The sequence below is a fragment of the Schistocerca piceifrons genome, chromosome 2 (assembly GCF_021461385.2).
Source record: "Schistocerca piceifrons isolate TAMUIC-IGC-003096 chromosome 2, iqSchPice1.1, whole genome shotgun sequence".
NCBI classification, from domain to species: domain Eukaryota; kingdom Metazoa; phylum Arthropoda; class Insecta; order Orthoptera; family Acrididae; genus Schistocerca; species Schistocerca piceifrons.
Window position 1 is genome coordinate 828,752,003 of NC_060139.1, and position 22,589 is coordinate 828,774,591.

Here is a 22,589-nt window from a genome sequence, read left to right on the forward strand (position 1 = left end):
GCCGAGTAGTAACGCGTCTGTCAGGTGTGACAGTCGTGGATAGTCTCCCCGGATGCTGCAAATCGTGGAGCTCCGCCGTTAAGTTGGAATAATAACGTTTTTAGTCATCACCTCGAAATAATCAAGCTGTGACCATGAGACGTGGTGATTGTGCTAGTTCTGCTCTACATATTCATCCTTCAGTGCGGCACTTTCTTCTTAATGATGGATGACTAACTGAGTCCAGTTAAAATGAATTGGGGCTTTGTCTTAGAGCAAAACCCCTTGAACAGCTTCGCGCGACACTTCGTCTTGACAGCCACCCGTGAACTCGTCGGGGGATGTCTGTAGCGTGCTCCTGTGACAGTTTCCGCCTTACGAGCATAATCTATTGGCACTAGACCATGGTGATCTCAAAAAACACTCAGTTTCGGCTTGCCCAATGATGGCTGGGTCTTCACGTTCCTCGGCGTTCATTGGCATCCATTGCTTGCTTTGGTATTTTCTCTTGGCTCATAGCGATACACCCTGGTTTTGACCACGGTGATTAGGCACCTCGAGAAGTCTTTTGGATTGGCGACATTTCTCCTCCTGCTTCGTTTCAGCGTTTTTTTAGTGGAAGAAACCTAGCTGGTAGCGGCATTTGCCATGTTCAAAATGTCGTACGAGATGTAGAGAACTGCTCCATTATTAATTTTCATTTTTTACAACTATCACCTCGATTGTGATACGTCGGACTGGAGTACAAACGCCTCCATTTCTGTAGGACTTCCATTTCTTTACAGAGAAGAGTGAATAAAACCCTACGATGTTTTTGTGTTACGTAAAATCAGTAAGCAGCTCGAAATCGTCTATTCAGTCACTCAGTGATCATACAGGCACCGATACGGAAGATAACAAACAGAAGATAGAATTACTGAATTCTGTCTTCCGAAACTGTTTCACCGCGGAAAATCGTAACACAGTTCTTACTCTCAGTCATCGTATGAAGGCATCAGTGTGGTGTCACCGCCAGACACCACACTTGCTAGGTGGTAGCCTTTAAATCGGCCGCGGTCCGTTAGTATACGTCGGACCCGCGTGCCGCTACTGTCAGTGATAGCAGACCGAGCGCCACCACACGGCAGGTCCAGAGAGACGTACTGGCACTCGCCCCAGTTGTACAGCCGACGTAGCTAGCCACAGTTCACTGACAAATAAGATCTCATTTGCCGAGACAATAGTTAGCATAGCCTTCAGCTATTTGCTACGACCTAGCAAGGCGCCGTATTCAATTGATAATTAATATTATGAAGCATGTACCGTAACGAGAGATGTTCTACAATTATGGATTAAAGTTAAGTATTCCAGAAGCTACGTACTTTTTTTTATAGCATTCATTACGTATCCTGTTTCAGACCTCACGCCAGCCTGCGTGAGTTTAAGCGCGTGCCTTTCGGCTTCCTCTCTTTGTGTCAAGGCTGTCTTGTCTAGGCACAACAATCAGGACCATATGAGATACCTGTAAGATTCTACAAACATTATGCGAAAGAACTTCATCCCCCTGTAACAGCAGCTTATCGTAGTTCGCTGGAGCAATGAAGGGTACCCAGCGATGTAAAAAAGCGCAGGTCATTCCCGTTTTGAAGAAGGGTCGTAGGATGACAGTTATATGCCTATATCGTTGACGTCAATCTGTTGTATAATTATGGAATATGTTTTATGCTCAAAATTATGACTTTTTGGAGAACGCAAATCTCCTCTATGAAAATCAGCTTGGAGTCCGCAAACATAGATCATGTGAAACTCAGCCCCCTCTATTCTTCCATGAGATCCGTAGCGCTGAAGACAACGGCGCTTAGGCTGATGCCGTATTCATTGACTTTAGGAAAGCATTTGGCACCTTCCTGCTCTGCCGTTCTACTGAAAAAAATACGAGCTTACCGAGTAGCGGACCAGATTTGCGACTGGATTCAGGACTTCCTCGCAGACAGAACTTAACATGTCGCTCTTAACGGAACAAAATCTACAGATGTAAAGGTTACTTCCGGAGTATTCCAAGGAAGTGTGATAGAACCATTACTACTTACTATGTAGAAAAATTATGTATTAAAAGCGTCGGAAGCTCTTTAAGACTGTTCGGAGATAGTGCAGTTGTCTATGAGAAAGTAACAACGCCAGAAGACAGTACCGATTTGCAAAATGACCAACAGAATATTGATTAATGGTGCAGTGTCTGGCAGCTGAACCTGAACGCAAATTTGCATAACATATTGCGCATACATAGCAAAGGAAGCCCACTATCGTACAACTATACTGTTGATGATAAATTGCTGGAAACAGTATATTCTGTAAAATATCTAGGAGTAACTATCCAGAGCAACGTCAAGTGGAATGACCTCGCAATTCAAATACTGTAGTAGGAAAGGCAGATACCAGACTGGGGCTCATACGAAGAATTTCAAGGAAATAAAACTCATCCACACAGAAGTCGCTTGTTCGACCGATTCTTCAGTATCGTTCACCATTCTGGAACACTTACCGGGTAGGACTGATAGAAGAGATAGAGAATATCCAACGAAGAGCGGCTCGTTTCGTCAAGGGATCGTTTAGTCGGCGCGAAAGCGTTACAGATATACTCAACAAACTCCACAGGCAGAAGTTACAGGAGAGTCGTTGCGCAAAACGGAGAGGTTTACTATTGAAATTTTGAGAGAGTGCTTTCCGGGAATACAGTAAACTCTCGATCATCCGCCGGCGGACTATCCGTGGCGTATTTCTCCCTATTTTTATTTTTTTCCTGCTGAAAATTTTCCGTTAACCCGGCAGTGCTCGCGGGTATACAATAATCTCACGTTACAACGTGGGCGAAGTAAACATCGTAAACATTGTGCTGCTCGAAAGCTGCAAAAGCTGGACGGTGTTTTGTTTTTAAGTGGTATATTGTAATGTGAAACTGGATTGTTCTGTTCACGTTGTAAGTATCTAATTTTGACATATTTTATGAAGATTAAAGTAGAATTTATTATAAACGTTAATTAATTATGTTAATTGTGATATTGTAATTAATTTTTATTTTCGAAAAACCCTAATACATTATTATGTACTTGAATTGCGGATTATCTGCGGAATTCGATTATCCGCGTTTTTCAAGTCCCAATTGCCGCGGTTAAACGAAAGTTTACTGTACTTCCACATACATCTCGTGAATTGCCCACGATGAAAAATTTGAGAAATTAGAACTAATACAGAGGCTTGTCTGTAGTATTTCTTCCCATGTACCATTCGCGAGTGGAACGAGGAAGGGGGAACCAGTTGGTGGCACACACCATCAGGTGTCTTACGGATTATTGATGTGATGTAGAGATGGTGTCTCAGTTCGTTATTCGTCATTCAGTTGTTTGCCCACACTAGAAATGTCTGCAAAACTGTCATATGACGGTGCATTGTTGTACATTTCCACAAACTCAGCACTGATTGTTGCAGCGTTGTTCCTCTTCAACAGCAGAAAACGAATCGATGCATGATATTCCACCTTTTCAATCCAAACTTTGTCAATACTCCACCTACAGTGACATTAGGTGTCGCTAATCTCACTGAGCTTATTCGCCAAAAATCGATCCTTTCGACGCTACAATCGGGCTGCACTTTTGATTGTTACCAAGGTTAGGATTTTCAGGTGCGCAACTTTTTGCTTAGGGTAAATTAAAGCTCCTTCGAAAGATATCACACTGTGAAATTTTGCATCTAATTGCGAAAAGGCACATTTACCGTGCCCCTTTTTGTAACATTAATCCCTTTTTCCCCAACCATATCCATAGTCAGCTTTGAATGATCTTCTTGAGCGCGTTTTATTATTTGTGAGACAAATGACTTGCAAGTTTAATTCCATTTGTATATAGTTTCGAACCAATGTAAACATTTAACTCCTCAGCATTTAGTGAACATGCAAATGGCAAGCCTACCTCTTTCAGTAAACGCAATACTGAAAGCGCACGTGCAACAGTTGAAAATAATTGTCTGTACGACAAATCCTCCTCCTCTAACTTTACCGCTTTACATAGCCGTAACAATGCGAATGGTAATGAGCGTATTTCTTTCCGTCCTTCTAATTTCATCAGAATCAGTAGCCCAGTGTTCGTGAATATTCTCTGCTAGACGAGGGTATTACTAGATATTACTAGATTTTACCATGCCGAACGTGTGTAGTGCCCGATTTTTTGTTCTGGTTCAAGAATTCAAACAAAATTCTATAGAAACTGATGGAACTGTTATGCGATGAAGTATTTGCGATTCAGGAATTTTGTTCGAGGAAAACCACCAGCGAGAGCGCATGAAAAAAAAAATCTCCAGTTCCAAGCATCAAAACTCTTAAACGAATCATGTCAACCTCTATTACGAAATGCCGTTGAACATTGTTCTTCAAAAAGCCAAAGAATTTCAACATTTATTTATGCGCATCTCTTACACAAGCAGGAATCCCAATCATTAAAGTGAACCATCAAGCCTTCTAAGGATTGCTTCAACAATACACGAAGATATCAATGCCCGATGACAGCACTTCAATAAAAAAAACTACGCAGAACCTGTTTACCAAATAACCATACAAAGAAACAAGGAGAAGGTATGTGACTGCAGTTTGGGCACCATTCTGAATGGAACTGTAGATCAATGGAACGATTATGTTTTGAACATTTTAGTTTTTCCCTTAGCAGGGGAGAAAGTTAACCCCAAATTGTTAAAAATGTATGAGCTGCAGAAATGCAATCAGTCATGGACTTCTGTCAAAAGCTGTAGCCTAGTGATATTGGGTGGAAAAGGTTCTGCTGGCAGTTACGTACCAGGCTCCATACACGATTCCAGCTGTTAACCAATTGAAACCTATGTTCCCTCCGTTGAAGCACGTGACATGCTTGCCCCATGCCCTTCACAGGATTTTTGAATCGACAAGGAACGAATACGACATCGCAAATCAATTCATCTCTGCCCTGAAAGAGATTGTAGTGAAAGTTCCGAGTCTTTGTGGAGCCTGCAGGGAAATCACTGGTGTGTCCCTTCCAAATTTCCCGGTCATTACTCACTAGGTATCGTGTATTGATTGTGGTACCACGTTGTGTGAGAATTTTAACAAAATTACAGATTTTCTGCCTTCTTTGGTTCCAGTCGACGCAAATGCTATTTCCAAGGCTCGGTAATTTCTGCTGCCGGAGAAAATACATAATTTGCAGAGAGAACTATTTTGTGTCCATAGTTACAAGTACCTGACTGCAGCTGTTAAACAATGCCTTGAAAAGGAAAACCAGTGGGATATTTTTACTTGCGTCAGGGGCAGTCAGTATTATATAGGGACCAGAAAGATAAGCCAGTCTTCAATTTCAGTTCACTTCACTGTCGCAGTAATATTACTTACCCAACTGCCACCGCTTTCAGCTGTCGCGTTTCAATTCCATATCTTAGAGTGCCGCATTCGCCGCAAAACTTAATACCTTTTCGTATCTTGAGTTAATCTCAAATAACCTCTAGATGCAACCAATGACAAGTTTAATTAACTCGTCTTTTAATTTGCGAAACAAAGTCTAGCCTACGGAAGAATCCGGATAATAAGGAACTAGCCGCACTTGTTGAGTTGCCATTCCGGGTGAATACAAAGTTTGCCCCGCTGGTTTCTGTGGATGTCGAAAGAAGCTTTAGCATCTATTAAGACGTTCTATCTGCTAATAGTAACAGGGTTATTTATAAAAATTCAGAAATGCTTAACTGCGTTGAAGTTAATGTTTTCTCCTTCTTCTGATGAATGATGATTTGATGCACTTGTTTGTAATTCAATGCGCGCGAATAGAAGAGAATTTGTTGAATTAGTTCTGTAAATCAGCGAGTTTTTGTCTCCTTTATGAAGTTCCGTGCCTCAGTCTGTAAAAACGGAACCGTTCTAGGCTCACTTTGTTGACTGTCGTCTGTCTGTCTGACTGTTAAGAAACCTTTTTCTCAGGAACGGGTAGATAAGTCACATATTAAGGTCTATGGCCCGTGTGCGGCGTAAACATTTTAAGCTTCTAAGTCACTTCAACCAAAAGATACGGCCATTTATGTCACATATTTTGACACCCAGAAACTCAATGAAAGCCTGTTGACTAGAATCATGAAATCTGACAAGAAGCAAGGTTTCACACTACACGTGAAGGAAAAAATATCCGAAAATTGTTAATTTTTAATTATATACCATGAAAAAATATCTTTTGTCATTTTTTATCCGTCTGTGTATCTGTTTATTTTTTACGACTCCCTTTTCTCTGGAACAGATTGTATCAATTTCAAGTTTATGTCACATACTAAAGCTTGTAGTGCCTTGGCGCTGTACAAAATTTCGTCGTCAAGTCAATGCAATCAAAAGATTCGGTAATTTATATCGCGTATTTTGATATTCAAAAACGAACTCGTCAAAACCTATAGGGTACTTAACGTTGACCTAGAATCGTGAGATTCGGCAAGAAAGAAGGTTTCAAGTACTGTTCAGAATCTGAAACTTGTAAAATTTTAATTATATCACATCAAAAATATTTTTTGCCATTTGAACATTGTATTTATCATCCTTCAAAAGCATAATGGGCAAACATTGCTGCACGCAAAAAGAAAATATAAGTTATAGTCACGTTTCAGTAAGTAAATAAAAACGTCTTATCAAATCTTCTCTCTTACATGTACATAAATGAAATCCCCTGCTCGCTTCTTTTTGTATCTTCGGGAGATATATATATGTACGGAACCATCGGTGTGCCAGTCGTATTCGCACTTCGTTAATTTTTTACCTTACTTGTGCACATTTTCTCTTCCTTTTTTCATTTGAATTTCACACCTAAAGTTCCTATCCCCTGTTATTAGTCTATGAAAAACTCGAACTGAAACTTCCTGCAGGTTAAAACTGTGTGCCGGACCGAGGCTCGAACTCGGGACCTTTGCCTTTCGCTGGCACGTTTGTAGAGCACTTGCCCGCGAAAGGCACAGCTCTCGAGTTCGAGTCTCGCTCCGGCACACAGTTTTAATCTGCCAGGAAGCTTCATATCAGCACACACTGCTCTACAGAGTGAAAGTTTCATTCTGAAAACTCGAACTATCAGCTGTTACCTAGGTGGGTTCAGTTTCGGCTGGGGCTGTAGGAGCTGTCAACGAAAGAACAACATCCGCTATACTGCTGTATTCCGACTGTGCTGGATCGCGCTGCGTGTAGTTCAGACAGCGGCAGCTACTGCTGAGGCAGACGGTGTTGCTGCAGGCTGGAGAAGATGCGGAGCGCGATGCGCGCCGGGCACGAGGTGCTGGTGCAGACGTCGACGGGCAGCTTCCGGTTCCAGGGCATCTCGGAGGCGTTCACGAGGCGCCTCTTCGAGTGGGAGCAGGCGCGCGGCATCGGGCCAGAGGACTCCACGTTCGCGCTGCTCGACCCTCGCTACCGGCCGCGACCGCGACAGCCGGCCGCCATCGACGAGAACGGTCAGTCGCTGCAGCGCTGCATTCTGCCAGACGAACACACAGTCATTTAGGAATCAACATAGTTTTGAAAAACCATGATTTGACTCAATGGCCGTGATGCCTCTCTATCAAAACTACAAGTTTTGGTCAAATAACACACCATTCTCAGGTATTTAATAAAAAAAAAAGTCAAACTACAGCACATCATACACTTCACCCTGTGAACACATTGCCTAATGTACGGGATGATGATATTACAACCAAAAAAGTGTCCATGGCTCTTGTGCTATGCATTATAAAGTCCATATTTACATTTTTTTCTTGTTTTCGCCCACATTACCTCCTCCAAAAATATGGAAACCAAAGACCTTCCAATAGAAGAGACACGTTTCACAGTATCGAAGACGAGCAGGTGCTCATGCCTCTTTCGGTATGCATCCCTGTTTATTAGACATATCTTTTTTTGTTTTGGTCCATACTACAACCTCTGCAAGTTGCCTTCCTGCATCTCAGCAGCAACAGTACAGGTGCATGTATATATTTCGCTGTCAGAGGTGTCAGAATGATTTTTGCTTATAAATTTCGACCTGATCGTTTCCGGACCAGATTCCATTACCTTAAATTGATACATTTACCCGTCTCCATCATTCTTGGAAGTTCGTACCGTCGTCACAGTATCACCCTGTATAAATCGGGCATTTCTCCTCATTCTATAGGTTTAATGCGTTTAATGTGTAACGTTTGTATAGACAGAGATGTTCATGATTGGGTGCATATGCTGTAATTAATGTCGTTTTGTATAGCCGAGAACGGTTTATTGTTTGACTAATGCTTTTATTAGTTTTAATGCAAAAGACGTACAGATCATTATTAGAAGGTTTCCGAATTTTATTTTCCGGTATTCCAACACTACACATCAAATTTGATTTTCATCCTCCAGTTTTGTCTATCTTCAATATTTATTCTTCCGACAGAGGTCTGAATTCCTTGAAACCTTGTGGTCGGCGTCCTCCCTCTTTTCTTTCTTCCTGTCTACAGCTCGTGGTCGTGCGGTAGCGTTCTCGCTTCCCACGCCCGGGTTCCCGGGTTCGATTCCCGGCGGGGTCAGGGATTTTCTCTGCCTCGTGATGACTGGGTGTTGTGTGATGTCCTTAGGTTAGTTAGGTTTAAGTAGTTCTAAGTTCTAGGGGACTGATGACCATAGATGTTAAGTCCCATAGTGCTCAGAGCCATTTGAACCATTTTTTCTTTCTTCCTGGTGGCCCCCATTCCATAATTCTCTGTGATAATCTCTCCTTTGAACATCCTTTTTGTATGCCCATACCATAACAGTCGTTTTTCTTCTATAAAATCTGTTTGTAACATCCATTTTCTTCCAGATGACTTCATTTCTCATTCTTTCTCGCCTAGATATCCCTGCGGACTGCCTCCTAAAGTCCATCTCCGTTGCCATCAACCTTTCCATTATTTGCGATTTAACTGCCCATACTTCTGACCCATACGCCATAATGCTTCCGATAATTTTCTTGAAGATTTTTCTTTTTGTTTCCTTTCTAAACTGGTCCCATAAAATACCATTTACTGTTCCAATAGTAAACTTCCCAACATTTATTTTTGTATTAATTTCCTTGTCTTGTTTTTCTTCTTGTGTGACATTAACTCCTAGATATTTGTACTCTTCAGTGTGTTTAATAGTTCCCATCCCTTCTTCCAGTATCAAATCTTGATTTGTGTCTCCTGTTACCATATATTTTGTTTTATTCCTGTTGACCTGAAGTCCCCATTTTTTATACTGCATACACAAACACAGACAAGAACAATAAAACCAATAAAATAGCGTGGCTACTTTCGTTGCAGCCGTGTCTTTTTAAGATGTATATCCACATCACCGTTGTAACGTATATGCAACTAACATGTGTTTAGCTACAACAAATATCCCTATCTTCATCAGTGAAAATGGACTCGATAAGCAACCTGAGCTATCAGTAAACGGAATCTAACCTGCATAACACTGTGTGCGTCTTGCATGAGTGTCAATTTAACTGTTGTTTAAGCCCTCAACAGATCGTTACGTGAAAAACTTAAAACTAACATTTGGATAAGCTATCTGACAGCGTATTTGAATATGAGAAACTACAGGAACAAATGATCCTGTAACAATGAGTACCTAAGCTATCTGTGTTTTTGAACAAAAATTTACAAGTGATACAGAATTTGGCTTGCGCAACGGAATTTACTTGATTAGAGTACAAGACATGTTGTGGTGTGTCAGTGTCTCTGTTTTGGCCCTAAGTTTCGCATTCACCTCTTTAGATAACTGCCATTTTCCATGTGGATTACAGCAATTCGCAGCAGCATGCAGCAGCAGCAGCAGCTAAAGCTTATTGTTACTAAGAATGAATTTAATAAAACTTCTAAATAACTTGTGAGAAGGGATTTCATAAATTAAGTCTATTTAAAACTTCAGAATCATCATAACCCATAAACAATAATAGACAATGACTACTACATTGACATAGGTATCAATAATGGCTGAGTGCCAGATTAACACATTATTTAAATTTCTAATTTACATTAACATTTAGTAACCACAGCATATTTATTAATTAGATGTAGAGAATAATTATTATTATTTGGAGGATAAGGAGGCTTCTTTAACCGACAAGCAGAACATGGGATTATTGCAAACTCGGACTAACAATCACGAGCCTAACCCTGCAATTGCTTTTGCGCTATTCTTGCGAATTTTAACTTGAGTAGTTAAGCCATCTAGATCTCTCCTGGTTATATAAATGAAATCAGGCCTTGAGTGTGGTAATATCTGACGTGAAGGCAGTGTGACACGTCTTCTGTCTCGAGCCACACTACTACTTCCACTCTCGCACACAGACCTCGTCTCACTACAATCCTCAGAATCGCGCTCCCATGTTTCGCTCTCAGATTGTTACCACCGATATCTGAGTGCTTACACAATGCAAAGAATAGCGTTAAGATGCCTACATTGTCTTCAATGTAATGGAGCGGTCTGTCACACTCCTTACGCCGTCAATTGGTAAAACATACTAAATTGTTGTCCATAGGTATTTGCAACGTCACAATAACAGCGCTACACGTGCACAGCCCGTGAATCTTCTTGAAACCCACATCCCGCAGAAAAACATAAACGTAGCACGTTGCTTCTGTGTTCGCCAGCGTGTCTTCCTGTAACGCCCTACTTCTGTGTTTGTCTTCGAGATGTGGTTTCCTGGAAGATAGACAGGCTGTACACGTATAGATCTGTCATTCTGACGCTGCCAATACCTATGAACAACATATACCATTCCATTTTAATCTGTTTTGCCAGCTGACAGTGATGTGGTTGAAAATTTGGAGACACGGCAGCAAGGTAAGCAGGATTACTGACTTCCGAAAATTCTTAAATTCCAGTGTTTTCCCACTATAATTGGATGGTAGGGCCGGCATTTTAACATCGACTTTTACCACGACGACCTCATATCTATTTAGAATAAAATAAAGTGGCCCTTCTACATTTGAATTATTTCTTTAGTTACATAATTCTAGCACATTATTAACTGGTCATTGATCTGTTACTTTTTTATATAATTAATTATCACAAATTGTTCCTAAACATTTTTAAGAAAAAGAGGAGCAAAACCAAAACCATTCTTATCAAGGCGCCAAAACAGCTAGGGCCACCACCGGTAGTACTGCGTAGAAGAAAACTAATAAATCTTTTACGACAAACACCGGGATGGTTCCTTTGAAAGGGCACGGCCGATTTCCTTTCCCATCCTTCCGTATTCAAACCATGTGCTCCGGCTCTAATGACTTCGCTGTCGACGGGACGTTAATTCTAATCTTGTTTCCGTTCTTTAATCCACCTTTGTAGCCTATTACGAGAGCAAGTCAGTAGGTAAACACATTTTTTCTTCTGCAAAGGCTGACAGCACTAACTGAAACAAAACATGGATTAACGTCATTATTGTTATTGTGCTTTAGCTTTTATAGTTCAGAAGTATCCCTATTTCTAGTGAAAACAGAGAATTTTATTATAAGCGTTCCGTTGTCCAAATGCAAGGAAGAAACTATGGCAGCGATGCGTTGTCTGTGTTCTGAAGGGACTAAAGCTGCGAAAATTATTCGTAGAATGCAACTGCAGTACGGTGATAGCGGTCGTCATGAACGAAAAATTTACGAATGAATAAATCAACTTTGATGAGGGGCTTTCGGTTGGGCCATCTGCTTCGTAAACGGACAGGAGAGCATTGAGATAGCTGAGCGAATGGTTCGTGATGGTATTGCCTACGAACTGAACGTTAGCCGTGACTCTGTACTTGCAGTCGTCTACGAATCTCTAAATTATCGCAAAGTTTGTGTTCAAAATGGTTCAAATGGCTCTGAGTACTATGGAACTTAACATCTGAGGTCATCAGTCCCCTAGAACTTATAACTACTTAAACCTAACTAACCTAATGACATCACACACATCTATGCCCTTGGCAGGATTCGAACCTGCGACCGTAGCAGTCGCGCGGTTCCGGACTGAAGCGCCTAGAACCGCTCGGCCACTGCGGCCGGCAAGTTTGTGTTTGTTGGGTCTCATGTCAACGGACTGACAAACACTAAATGGAAAATCTGTAAATGTCGAAAGCACATTTAAGATATTTTGATGGAGATGGAGAAGACTCCTTCGCATAGTATCCGTTTATGAGCGTAGCACTACGAAACACAAAATAAGCGGCATAGCACGACGTGGAAACATGCACCTTTGGCAGCAGCAAAAAATTCAAACGCCATCTACCGTGCAATTGTGACCTAGCTCAAGGAGATTTTGCCTTTTTGGTTCGGTAAGGATCAACTTCTTGAATCCAAGTCAAGAAGTGGGCTAAATACATATAGTTTGAAGGAGACCATGTAGAGTATCAATGCCAACCCCAATATTGTTTTCTGAATTAAAAAATTCGTTTGTAAACAATTGCTTTTGTCTTTTGACTTGCTCCCGTAAATTCACTTGTTCACCGTGGCGTCCCCAGCTTCGGTGCACACATGCCATCGTAGCACAAGCGACATCCAAGTTTTTCACGCGAGCTTCCTTCTATAAAATTTTCGTGTTTAAACCGCATCAGATCGGAGTTAAAATTCGAACTTTCGGAGATTGACATCATTCCTTTTGTCAGGAGATGACAGTCATCTGATAGCTCGAGTTTTAACTCCGATTTGATGCGGTCACAACAATGAGAAGATTTTATGCATCGGGCACAAAGTTCTGTCACCTACGTTCTAGCAACCCCAGAGTTTCTGGGGAAAATGCCACAGCCAGTGAGAATAACGTAAGGAAAAGAAAGGAATGACAGCCCAACAAAGTAGCAACTCCCCGTACAAAAAAATGTGCGCATCCGCAAAAGATACTGTTATGCATCTAGTAGAACAGCGACTGTGTGGTGTATTACGATTTGCTTCCCCGAGGTGTAACAACCACTACTGACGTTTATTGTCAACAACAGACACGTCTTGCAGACACAATCCAAGAACAACGATCAGGAAGACTGCATGAAGTGATGCTTCTCCGCGATAACGCCAGCCCGCATTCTGCTAGACCAACAAAAAACGCTGTACAGGAGTTGGGTTGGGAAATCATTCCGCATCCAACTTGTTTACCTGACTTTGCCCTCTTAGATTTTCACGATTTCCGCTCTGTATCGAACGACGTTCTAGGAAGTTCCTTCCCAGATGAAGAAGCGCTCCCAACATGGCTCGACGAGTTCTTCGCCTCAAAACCACTTGATTTCTGCAGTTGCGGCATCGAAAAGTTACCTCAGCGTTGGTACACTGTTGTAAATAGTGACTGAAAATATGTTACTAATGACTAAAGTCTCTTTTACGTGTATCTGTTGCGTTTCCTATGGGAAAACGCTACGAACTTATGCATCGACCTAATATAAACGGTGATGGTCTTATAACACTCCAGAGATGACCTTCATATCCGTCTATTTCATCCCGTTAAGAATAACGTACCGAGTTATTAGAAAGTCCATCCCGGATGGTAACCAAGATTGCACAAAATAGCTTTCTTATCCAGGACAGCCCGTTTCGAAAGTCTTAGCTGTCGTCTTCAGGTCTTAAGCATTTTTTTTTTTTTGTATTCAAACTGAAAAATCCCCTTTCAACAATTATACATGACTGTGCTTAAACTGGCACACAATATTTTGTTAGCGCAACGCAATCTGACTTTCAAAATTCCCTACAAAAGAATGGCCCTGACTAACATTAAACTATACCTTTCACAAATCACTTACCTCACAAAAATCTTCGCTGCTCAAGCTACTGCAATACAGCGAGCGTCACTACTGCCAGCTAAATAGAAGATTCAAACTACGGAAGGCACTAACTACTGATAGGGATAGTTAGCAAATGAAAGATATTAATAGAGAACAAACAACGTATTTACCTTGATATCATCATATATAAATATAGCAGTTCATGACAAATTACAAACCTCCGCCATCTCTCTGCCCACATCCACCACTGCTGGCGGCTCACCTCCAACTGCGCAACGCTACGCGCTGTTCACAGCCAGCTGCCTAACACTACAATGGCGAGTATTACAACAATGCAAAGCAGCCACAGACTGCACACAGCATAGCCAGTGATTTTCATACAGAGGTGGCGTTACCAATAAAAAAACCTAAACAGCCTACTTACAAGCCCCCATGCTCCCCACAAAAAATTTTACAAATTGGATTGGGCAGTGGCCAATACAGATTTGAAAAATTTTTTTCATAATTACAATAACAAAGAAATCAAATGCACACACTTATTGATACAATGTTGGTCAAAAGCTAAAATTGTCTCACAGTCCATAAAGACAGTCCTAATCGTACATAACAGGAGAATAGCGGTGTTTTTCTCAAAGTCTGAGCAGTAAAAGAAAATGCACACGGAAGTAGTGGGTTTCCATGCAGTCTTGAAGAAGTAGTGTTGTCCTTCCAATGGAAAGACAGTGCTGACTCTCGACATGCAGACAGGTAATGGGCCACAACAGAGCAAACCCACAGCAGAGTCAGTCGAAATTTTGAAGAGTATTGGTAGGTAGGTCATCACAGAGCAGACCCACTGTAGTCCTGGTAGAGATTACGGTATTGGTGGGCCACCAGAGGTGCAGACCCACTGCAGTCCTTGTAGAAATAATGGCATGGTGGGTCATCATAGATGCAGACCCACTGTAGTCCTTGTAGAGATAATGGTACTGGTGGGTCATCAAAGATGCAGACCCACTGTAGTCCTTGGAGAGATAGCCAGCAGCCATCTGTTGTGACTGTGCAGGTGCACAATCACCGTTGAAGAGTCTTGCGGATAATATAGCAAGTCCATAAACCACCACTTGTGCACTCACAAAGTTTTTGAAATTGTCCTTAGAACCAGCAATGCTGTTATCCAGTCCCTTGCTGAATCATTAACACACGTGCAAACACTATCAGTCCCTACTTCTCACATATTGTCCATATACTATGACCAACAGAAACGTGTGCAGTGAAATGTAACTAACAAGTTAATAATATCATGAACTGGTGACAATTACAATTTTATAACATAAGAATACAATAACAAAGGTACAAAACACATCATTAAAAACATAATAATACAGATAACGTTTGTAGTAATAGGGGCTTTACAAAAGAATAGAAATAAACATATACATCAGTGTTACAGGAATTATGACATAAGTAAATACATAAAAGATCAGAATAACTTTTGAAACATCAACTTTACACATGAGCATTAAAACAAAACAGAATTAATAATGTCTAACATCTTTACAAAGTAAATAACATATTATTAACGCAAATTATATTTGAGGATAACAGTATTCCTCATCATAGTTCATGTAGCTGAGTATGAGAAAAATTCTACAACAAAAGTCTGATGAGGTAAACATATAAAGACAGGAAGAACATATATACACAAGGGTACCCAAACACATAGTGGGATAACACAAAAGGAAAGGACAGGGTTTGTTTCATTGCAGTATTTTGCAAACAAAACTTTCTTTGCTTCTTGGAGATCTCCCTTCGTTCATCATTATTCCCAAAAGTCCTATCTAAGCCTGCCTTCTGTATTTCGTTCACATCCTCTGTCAAAAATAGTTTTTCTCTCTGCTTTCTGTATTCTGTTCACGTCCTCTGTCAATAATAGTTTTTCTCCACTGTACAGTATCCTTTTTATTTTGCCAGACCATTTTCTGATAGCTTCTCAATGCATTTCTTATAAATTTATAATAGTTAGTTTCTTATATAGTCTCCTCTTAAGCTAACTTAAATCTACTGAGCACAGATACTAAACTAAGGGACGAGGCAATGCAGCAGCACATAACAAATTAACACAAACAGCAATGCAAAAAAAATGGAAAATTGCAAAGCAAGCTACAGTAAATATAAATTACCAAGCAATGCAACATTACAACTAATATGAGCCAATGTACAGTAGCAAGAAAAATAAGTCAGTAGTAAAATTAGCTTAACAGAGTAACACAATTTAAAATTCAGTAGCACTATGCCTGGCAAACAGCAGCAGCAAATATAAAAAATATAAAAAATATAAAACTTATATCTATACATGACAAAGCTCAAGCAGAAAAAATATTACAGTAAAAACAACAATGCAGATAAGGGAAATGTATATTCACATCTTAATATCTATGTAATTAAAGTGGTGCACCACAACAACTGATTGTAAAAAGAAATATTACCATGTACTTGAAAAGAAAATTATGTGTTACTGTTACTAGTTCCTTCTTATTGTTCTTTCCTTTCCAAGTGCTCCTTTTTTAAAGAATGTGGATCATAAAATAATTATTTAATAGATCTGTTGACAGAAAGTGTTCACATTAGCAAATGCATTTTATTTTATAAAAGCAATGCTGCAACACAGCTGGAAACCAGATATCAAATGAAATAAGCAATTACGCAAACCAAAGCATAAAAACATCATTCAATAGCTATGTGGCATTTCGTAAGTCAGTAGCTCTCAATTCTCGTAGAAAGACACTTGTCATTATCAGGTTTGCAGATGTAAGAATATTTCCGAGGATAATGGCCTCCCCTTTTTTTTTGTTCTACCTGTGCCGCTGAAAAGGGCTCGCAATAATGGCTTTTTCTCCAGGCGTCTGACACAGCTGGGTGCCCGCGATGCATTATGTGCAGGTGGTCACTTAACTTTCGTACGGAAATATTTACGACAGCAGTTTCTGCTACCGTTGCAGTCTCATATAAAAATATTTCACAGGTCAAGAATTAGCGTTGCAAATCTGTAGAAACAAAACCCTATAAATATAACAGTGTCCAAAAAATTTTTGCCAGCATTGTGATACATTCACTCATATACACACATTTCATAACTCTTAAAGTACGATTCTTGGTTTCCAACAACCTTTTTCACAAATCAGAGTCCCTAATCACTACTCATTATTCCTTACCTTATTCGTCGACACTTCTTCAGTATTTCATCATAAGAAATACGTAGGATAATCAAACTCCTCATATACGGTATCATCATCTTATTAATCATAAACATACCTCAACAGTATAATACACATCGTCGTCGTAATAATATCATAACATCTTAGTCAACTCTCAAAATCGTCGTAGCTTCCTCCAATAATTTCAAAACCTAAAAAAATTCTCTGCTCATGTCAAAAGTGTCATCTGCCTCAAACGTACTTTAAAAATCATGATCTCATACCAAATATGTCATTCAAAGCTCTCATAGTATCACAATGGTTCCAAAAAAAATATGAACAGTTTACAAAGTACAGACAAAATACAGTGTCATAAGTGTGAAGTTACCCAACTGTGTATTGCGTAAACATGTGTCACTGATGTAGTAAAAAATGTTTATCTCTCAGTTAAATAATCAGATAGCTGTGTAATTTGTGTGTTAGAGAAACATGGTACCGATGTGTAAAGTTGTATAAGCAAATACCATATTAGCTAGGGTTCCTTGTGCTTGCCAAACACATGGTACACAAAGTAGGCGTGTACCCCCCTGAGGATTAATGTAATTATACCCTCAGGTGTTACAGATTACAGCAATGGAATGAAATGTATCACGGAAAACTTTCTTTGTAATTCAAAAAATCTTTAAAAATAAATGTTTTAAGTACAAAATTAATCACTCAAATGCGTGTACTGTAGCGCTAAATGTGCGTCTTGTTCCAACATAATCTGTGTGGAAGTGTCGTAGTTATCGTCCTCCGAAAGCTAAGTTCTGCAGAAGTCAATGTACTTACCACATGATAAACAAAAGTGAAATGCTTTGCGTATAAATATCTTAGTTATTACGCTTATTGTTGTGATGAAGAAATTACTGTGCTGTAAAGTATTGTTGTGCTACGGAAAAGGCTGTCTCATTGTAGCTATACCACAAAAGTTACTACTAAAACATGTTTTTCTTCCTAGAAGAATTCAGAAAACTGTGCAGATATAAAACAGAAACACTGCAAAAGCAACATTGTAAATTGTCATTCATTAGTAGCGTCGAGATAAAACCGTGTAGTTGTCACATAAACTAACCACTGTGTCGTCTGGTATCTCACAGAAAGTACTTTAAACCCAGAATGTATTTTCAAGTAAACCAAAATGTTGCATTAAAATCTCATTAGCAGTACTGGTAAATGTTCTAAGTATGTAAGCCTGATAGTCGTTACGTAATCGTGCAACTAACAAGCAAGAATGTACAAATACAACACTGTGTCGTCTGTTCACTATAACAATGCATTCGTAATTTCTGTTTAAAAATGTTCCCTAGGTTCTAGACTGGATATTTAACTTCAAACATAGTTGTATGTTAACAGTTTCTTAAGTCTGACACAGCATACTAGTAATGTAAAGTGAAAAGTTATATGGCAAAGACAAAGTTAAAAAGCAGATTATCTTTCAATAAACGGTTTTACATGTGAAATGTGGTGTAAACCTTTACTCTTCCTAGTACGCAGAGTTTCAACTTCAACGCAATTATCATGCGGTATACATCGGTAAAGAATGCTAAAATTTTTCTCAAGGCTAGCGTCTTATGTTATTTTTCTTGGAGCCAGCGGGCGCACGCGGCTGCCTGCTGTGCGAGTCATTGTCTGTCTCTTTGTTGGCGCGCGTCGTTATCGGGATTAGGAGACCTAACTTCTACAAATTCGCCTTGCCGAGAGGGCCCAGCTCTGTTAGAGTCCCGCCAGTTCTGATGAAATTCAGGTCTGTCGTTACGAATATATCGTCTGCCGTCATGTCGGTAGATTCCGTAGTTTCTTCCTTGTCCGTCACGTGGTGGAGAATTTCTCCCTGAATCGTGACTGTGCGCCGAACTGTTGCGTCTGAAGTTATTCTGCCTCCCTTGATAATAATTGTTTTGGTTCCCATATTGTCTGTTTCTCTGATTGTCTCTGTGATAGTCACTATTGCGGAGAGGTGATCTTTCCCTGTAATTATTACTACTCTGCCAACGGTTGTCATACGGGTGGTGTCTATTTTGGTCACGATTTGTGTGGTGAGAATAGCCTTGTCGCGTCCAGTTATCGTTTCTGTCGTCACGGAATTGTGACGGATGTGACCTGTAGTGATTGTTTTCCTGTTTTCGCATCCCGCGACTGTCTGTGTCAATTTCTAATTCTTGTAACAGTCCCTGAAAAGCTTCAATGTCGTCTTTGCAACGTCCTGCTAAAATAATATGTCTCAAATGTTCGGGCAGTTTGATTAAGCAAATGCGGATGAGTTCTGAGGGGCTGTACGGGTTTGACAGGTACTGATTCTTGTGCAACATGTCTTCAAAATATTTGACAAGACTGGAAAATTCAGATTGTTCGAAATGTTTCATCATTATGATGTTATGTTTTACGCGGTCTTGTGTGGCTTGAGACCAATATGCTGAGAGGAAGGCATGGTAAAATTCTCCTTCACTGTGGCAATCGTGAATGACCGATCGCATTCTTACAGCTGGTTCATTCTCTAAGTAGCCACACATAAATTCTAACCTGTGCTCCAATGACCAGTTGGGAGGGAAACAATGAGAGAATTGATGGAGCCACGCTTGTGGATGAATGTCGTTGGCAGAATTCTTAAACGTTTTGAATTTACGTGTAGTAATGAACAGCTTATAGTCAAAATCATCGTGTCGGCGAGTAGCATATCGGTCATTGTTACGTCGTGTCGGCGGTTCCATCTCAAAATTCGGTGTACCTTGCCAATTTCTTTCATAATTACCGAAATGCCCTGTGTTATTATTTTGTGGCTTTTGCGTATTTCTAAGTTCCTCTTCCCGTATTGGAACGCGAGTGTCCTCTGAAATACGTAATTCTTGTATTACCTGTGTCAGCTGTTCTTGTACTTCCCGGATTTCTCTTTGGTGTTGCGTATTAATTTGATTCAGATTTTGTTTCAGTTTCCTAATTTGTTTGCACTCTTCTGTGTCATTAAAGACTACTGGTTTTGTGTCATTCAGATTATCATCTACCTTCGTAGATAAGTTAGTGACCTGATCCGAAAGTTCGGCTACTTTCTCTGATAATGAACTAATTTCCTCCATGTGTCTTTCTGAACCAATTTTCAGAGCATCTACTGTGTCCCTTAAGTATTCCTGAGTTTTTGCAAGTTGCGTAACCGAATCGGTAGATGCAACTGAGTCCATTTTAGTTTGCAAGGTCTCATGATTTTCATGAACAATAGTTTGCAGTTCTTTTATGGCTGCTTCGTGATTCTGTAATGCATTTTCATGCCGCGAAAAAATAGGCTGAAAATGCTCACAAATTTGTGTTTTTACGTCATTACACACTTTTTGACATTTCGATTCAATGTTATGTAACTCAGTAGTTAAATCTTCACGTGTTTGTTCAAGTGTGGTGTCTAACTTCCGAAGATTTTGTTCCATTGTGTCTAACTGTTGCAGCTTTTGCTGTGTTTGTCTCTGATTTTGTTCCATTGTGTCTAACTTTTGAAGATTTTGTCCCATTTGTTTCTGATTTTGTTCAAGTGTTGTGTCTAACTTTTGTAGCTTTTGTCCCATTTGTTGCATTAACTGTAATAACAATGCACTGGTGTCTGAAAAATGTTCCTCAGTGCTTTTCGGCAGTGAATTTGCACCGGCAACATTCACATTTTGACAAGCGGAAAACGTGTCTTGACTCATTTGGGAAAACGGTGAGGACGCAAAACCTGAATCTACAGTATTTGCAAAATTGTGTCCTGTCATTTCGGATTCCTGAGGCGAGCTATTGCCGACCGATCGATCGATAATGCTTCCTTCTTCACTAATTGTTTCACTGCCTACACCATTGTTTGCCGCCCGCTCCATTTCCCTATGCACAATTACCAAATTACTACTTTGAACATCAGTTAATTCATTACTCGGTGGCGCTGATAAGCTACGCTCGTCGTCACTATTATTTCTCAATTTAGTTTGGAGCCTAGTGTTACGTTTTTCACACGCCATTATTGTCACAATATTTCACACGATAACACAGAAAATCACAATTTGAAGATCAAAAATAAGAGAACACATTAACATAGCACTGAACATAATATCTAGTTAATTGCAGCTGCGAAATACTTGGTGCAGATCTACATGCATGCCACAACTGTTTTACAGTACAACAATGAAAGACTGCAACTACAAAGGAGATTTTCTCTACAATTACACGCTAGCAATAAACAAAATCTACACTAATTAAACAAACTACAACAAAAGATCAGAAGATTCCAGTGAGGTATCCTCGGCTAAGGGTCGACATATGAAACGTTCCCTTAGAAAAATTTATACAAGACTGTGCTTAAACTGACACACAATATTTTGTTAGCGCAACGCAATCTGACTTTCAAAATTCCCTACAAAAGAATGGCCCTGACTAACATTAAACTATACCTTTCACAAATCACTTACCTCACAAAAATCTTCGCTGCTCAAGCTACTGCAATACAGCGAGCGTCACTACTGCCAGCTAAATAGAAGATTCAAACTACGGAAGGCACTAACTACTGATAGGGATAGTTAGCAAATGAAAGATATTAATAGAGAACAAACAACGTATTTACCTTGATATCATCATATATAAATATAGCAGTTCATGACAAATTACAAACCTCCGCCATCTCTCTGCCCACATCCACCACTGCTGGCGGCTCACCTCCAACTGCGCAACGCTACGCGCTGTTCACAGCCAGCTGCCTAACACTACAATGGCGAGTATTACAACAATGCAAAGCAGCCACAGACTGCACACAGCATAGCCAGTGATTTTCATACAGAGGTGGCGTTACCAATAAAAAAACCTAAACAGCCTACTTACAAAACATGTTCATTTTACGCTGAACCTCATGCACAAGACGTCAAGAGGCTAAAATTCAGCAAATTATAAACGTTTGTCATCGCTAAAATATTTGAAAACGGACGTCACCTTGTCTCAAAGGCCATGTCAAATGGTTCAAATGGCTCTGAGAACTATGGGACTTAACTTCTGAGGTCATCAGTCCCCTAGAACTTAGAACTACTTAAACCTAACTAACCTTAGGACATCACACACATCCATGCCCGAGGCAGGATTCGAACCTGCGACCGTAGCGGTCATGCAGTTCCAAACTGAAGCGCTTAGAACCGCACGGCCACACCGGCCGGCGAAGGCCATGTCCGTATACATATTGCTCACAGATGCTTCTTACGTGCTACAAATACGGTACACAATGGCACATCTGTTTACATATGCTGGACACATACTAATCAGTACAAATGGTGTACAAGATGCAACTGACACACGTCAGTACAGCGCAAATCCACTTTACACGGCGTACTGTTTAGTATGTGTCCAGCGTATGTAAACAGATGTGTTATTGTGTACCGTATTTGTTGCATGAACAAGTATCTGTGGGCAATATTTATGTGGACGTGGCCTTCTGGACAAAGTGGTGCGTGTGTTTAAATATTATAGCGATGACAAACGTTTGTGATGTGCCGAGTTTTAGCCTCTTGACATCTTCTGCACGAGCTTCAGCCTAAAATAAACACAATTTCCAATGCAATAGGGTCCGCAGCTGCGATGAATTTTTTGAATGATTTCTTGAAGTCTTCAGCTGCAATTTTCTTTATTGCCTGTACGATTGTACAATTTCGGCCTTAGGCCATTTTTAAGTATT

The 22,589-nt window shown here is 40.2% G+C and overlaps 1 protein-coding gene across 1 annotated transcript in view; it reads left to right on the plus strand.

The window, feature by feature from the left end:
- The window catches only part of LOC124775905, a 476,308-nt gene that overhangs the window by 316,311 nt on the left and 137,408 nt on the right, over positions 1 to 22,589 (plus strand). Inside the window, exon 7 of the mRNA XM_047250740.1 lies at positions 7,229 to 7,446. Within this exon, the coding sequence (XP_047106696.1) occupies positions 7,229 to 7,446 (218 nt within the window). The remainder of the gene's footprint in view (positions 1 to 7,228; positions 7,447 to 22,589) is intronic.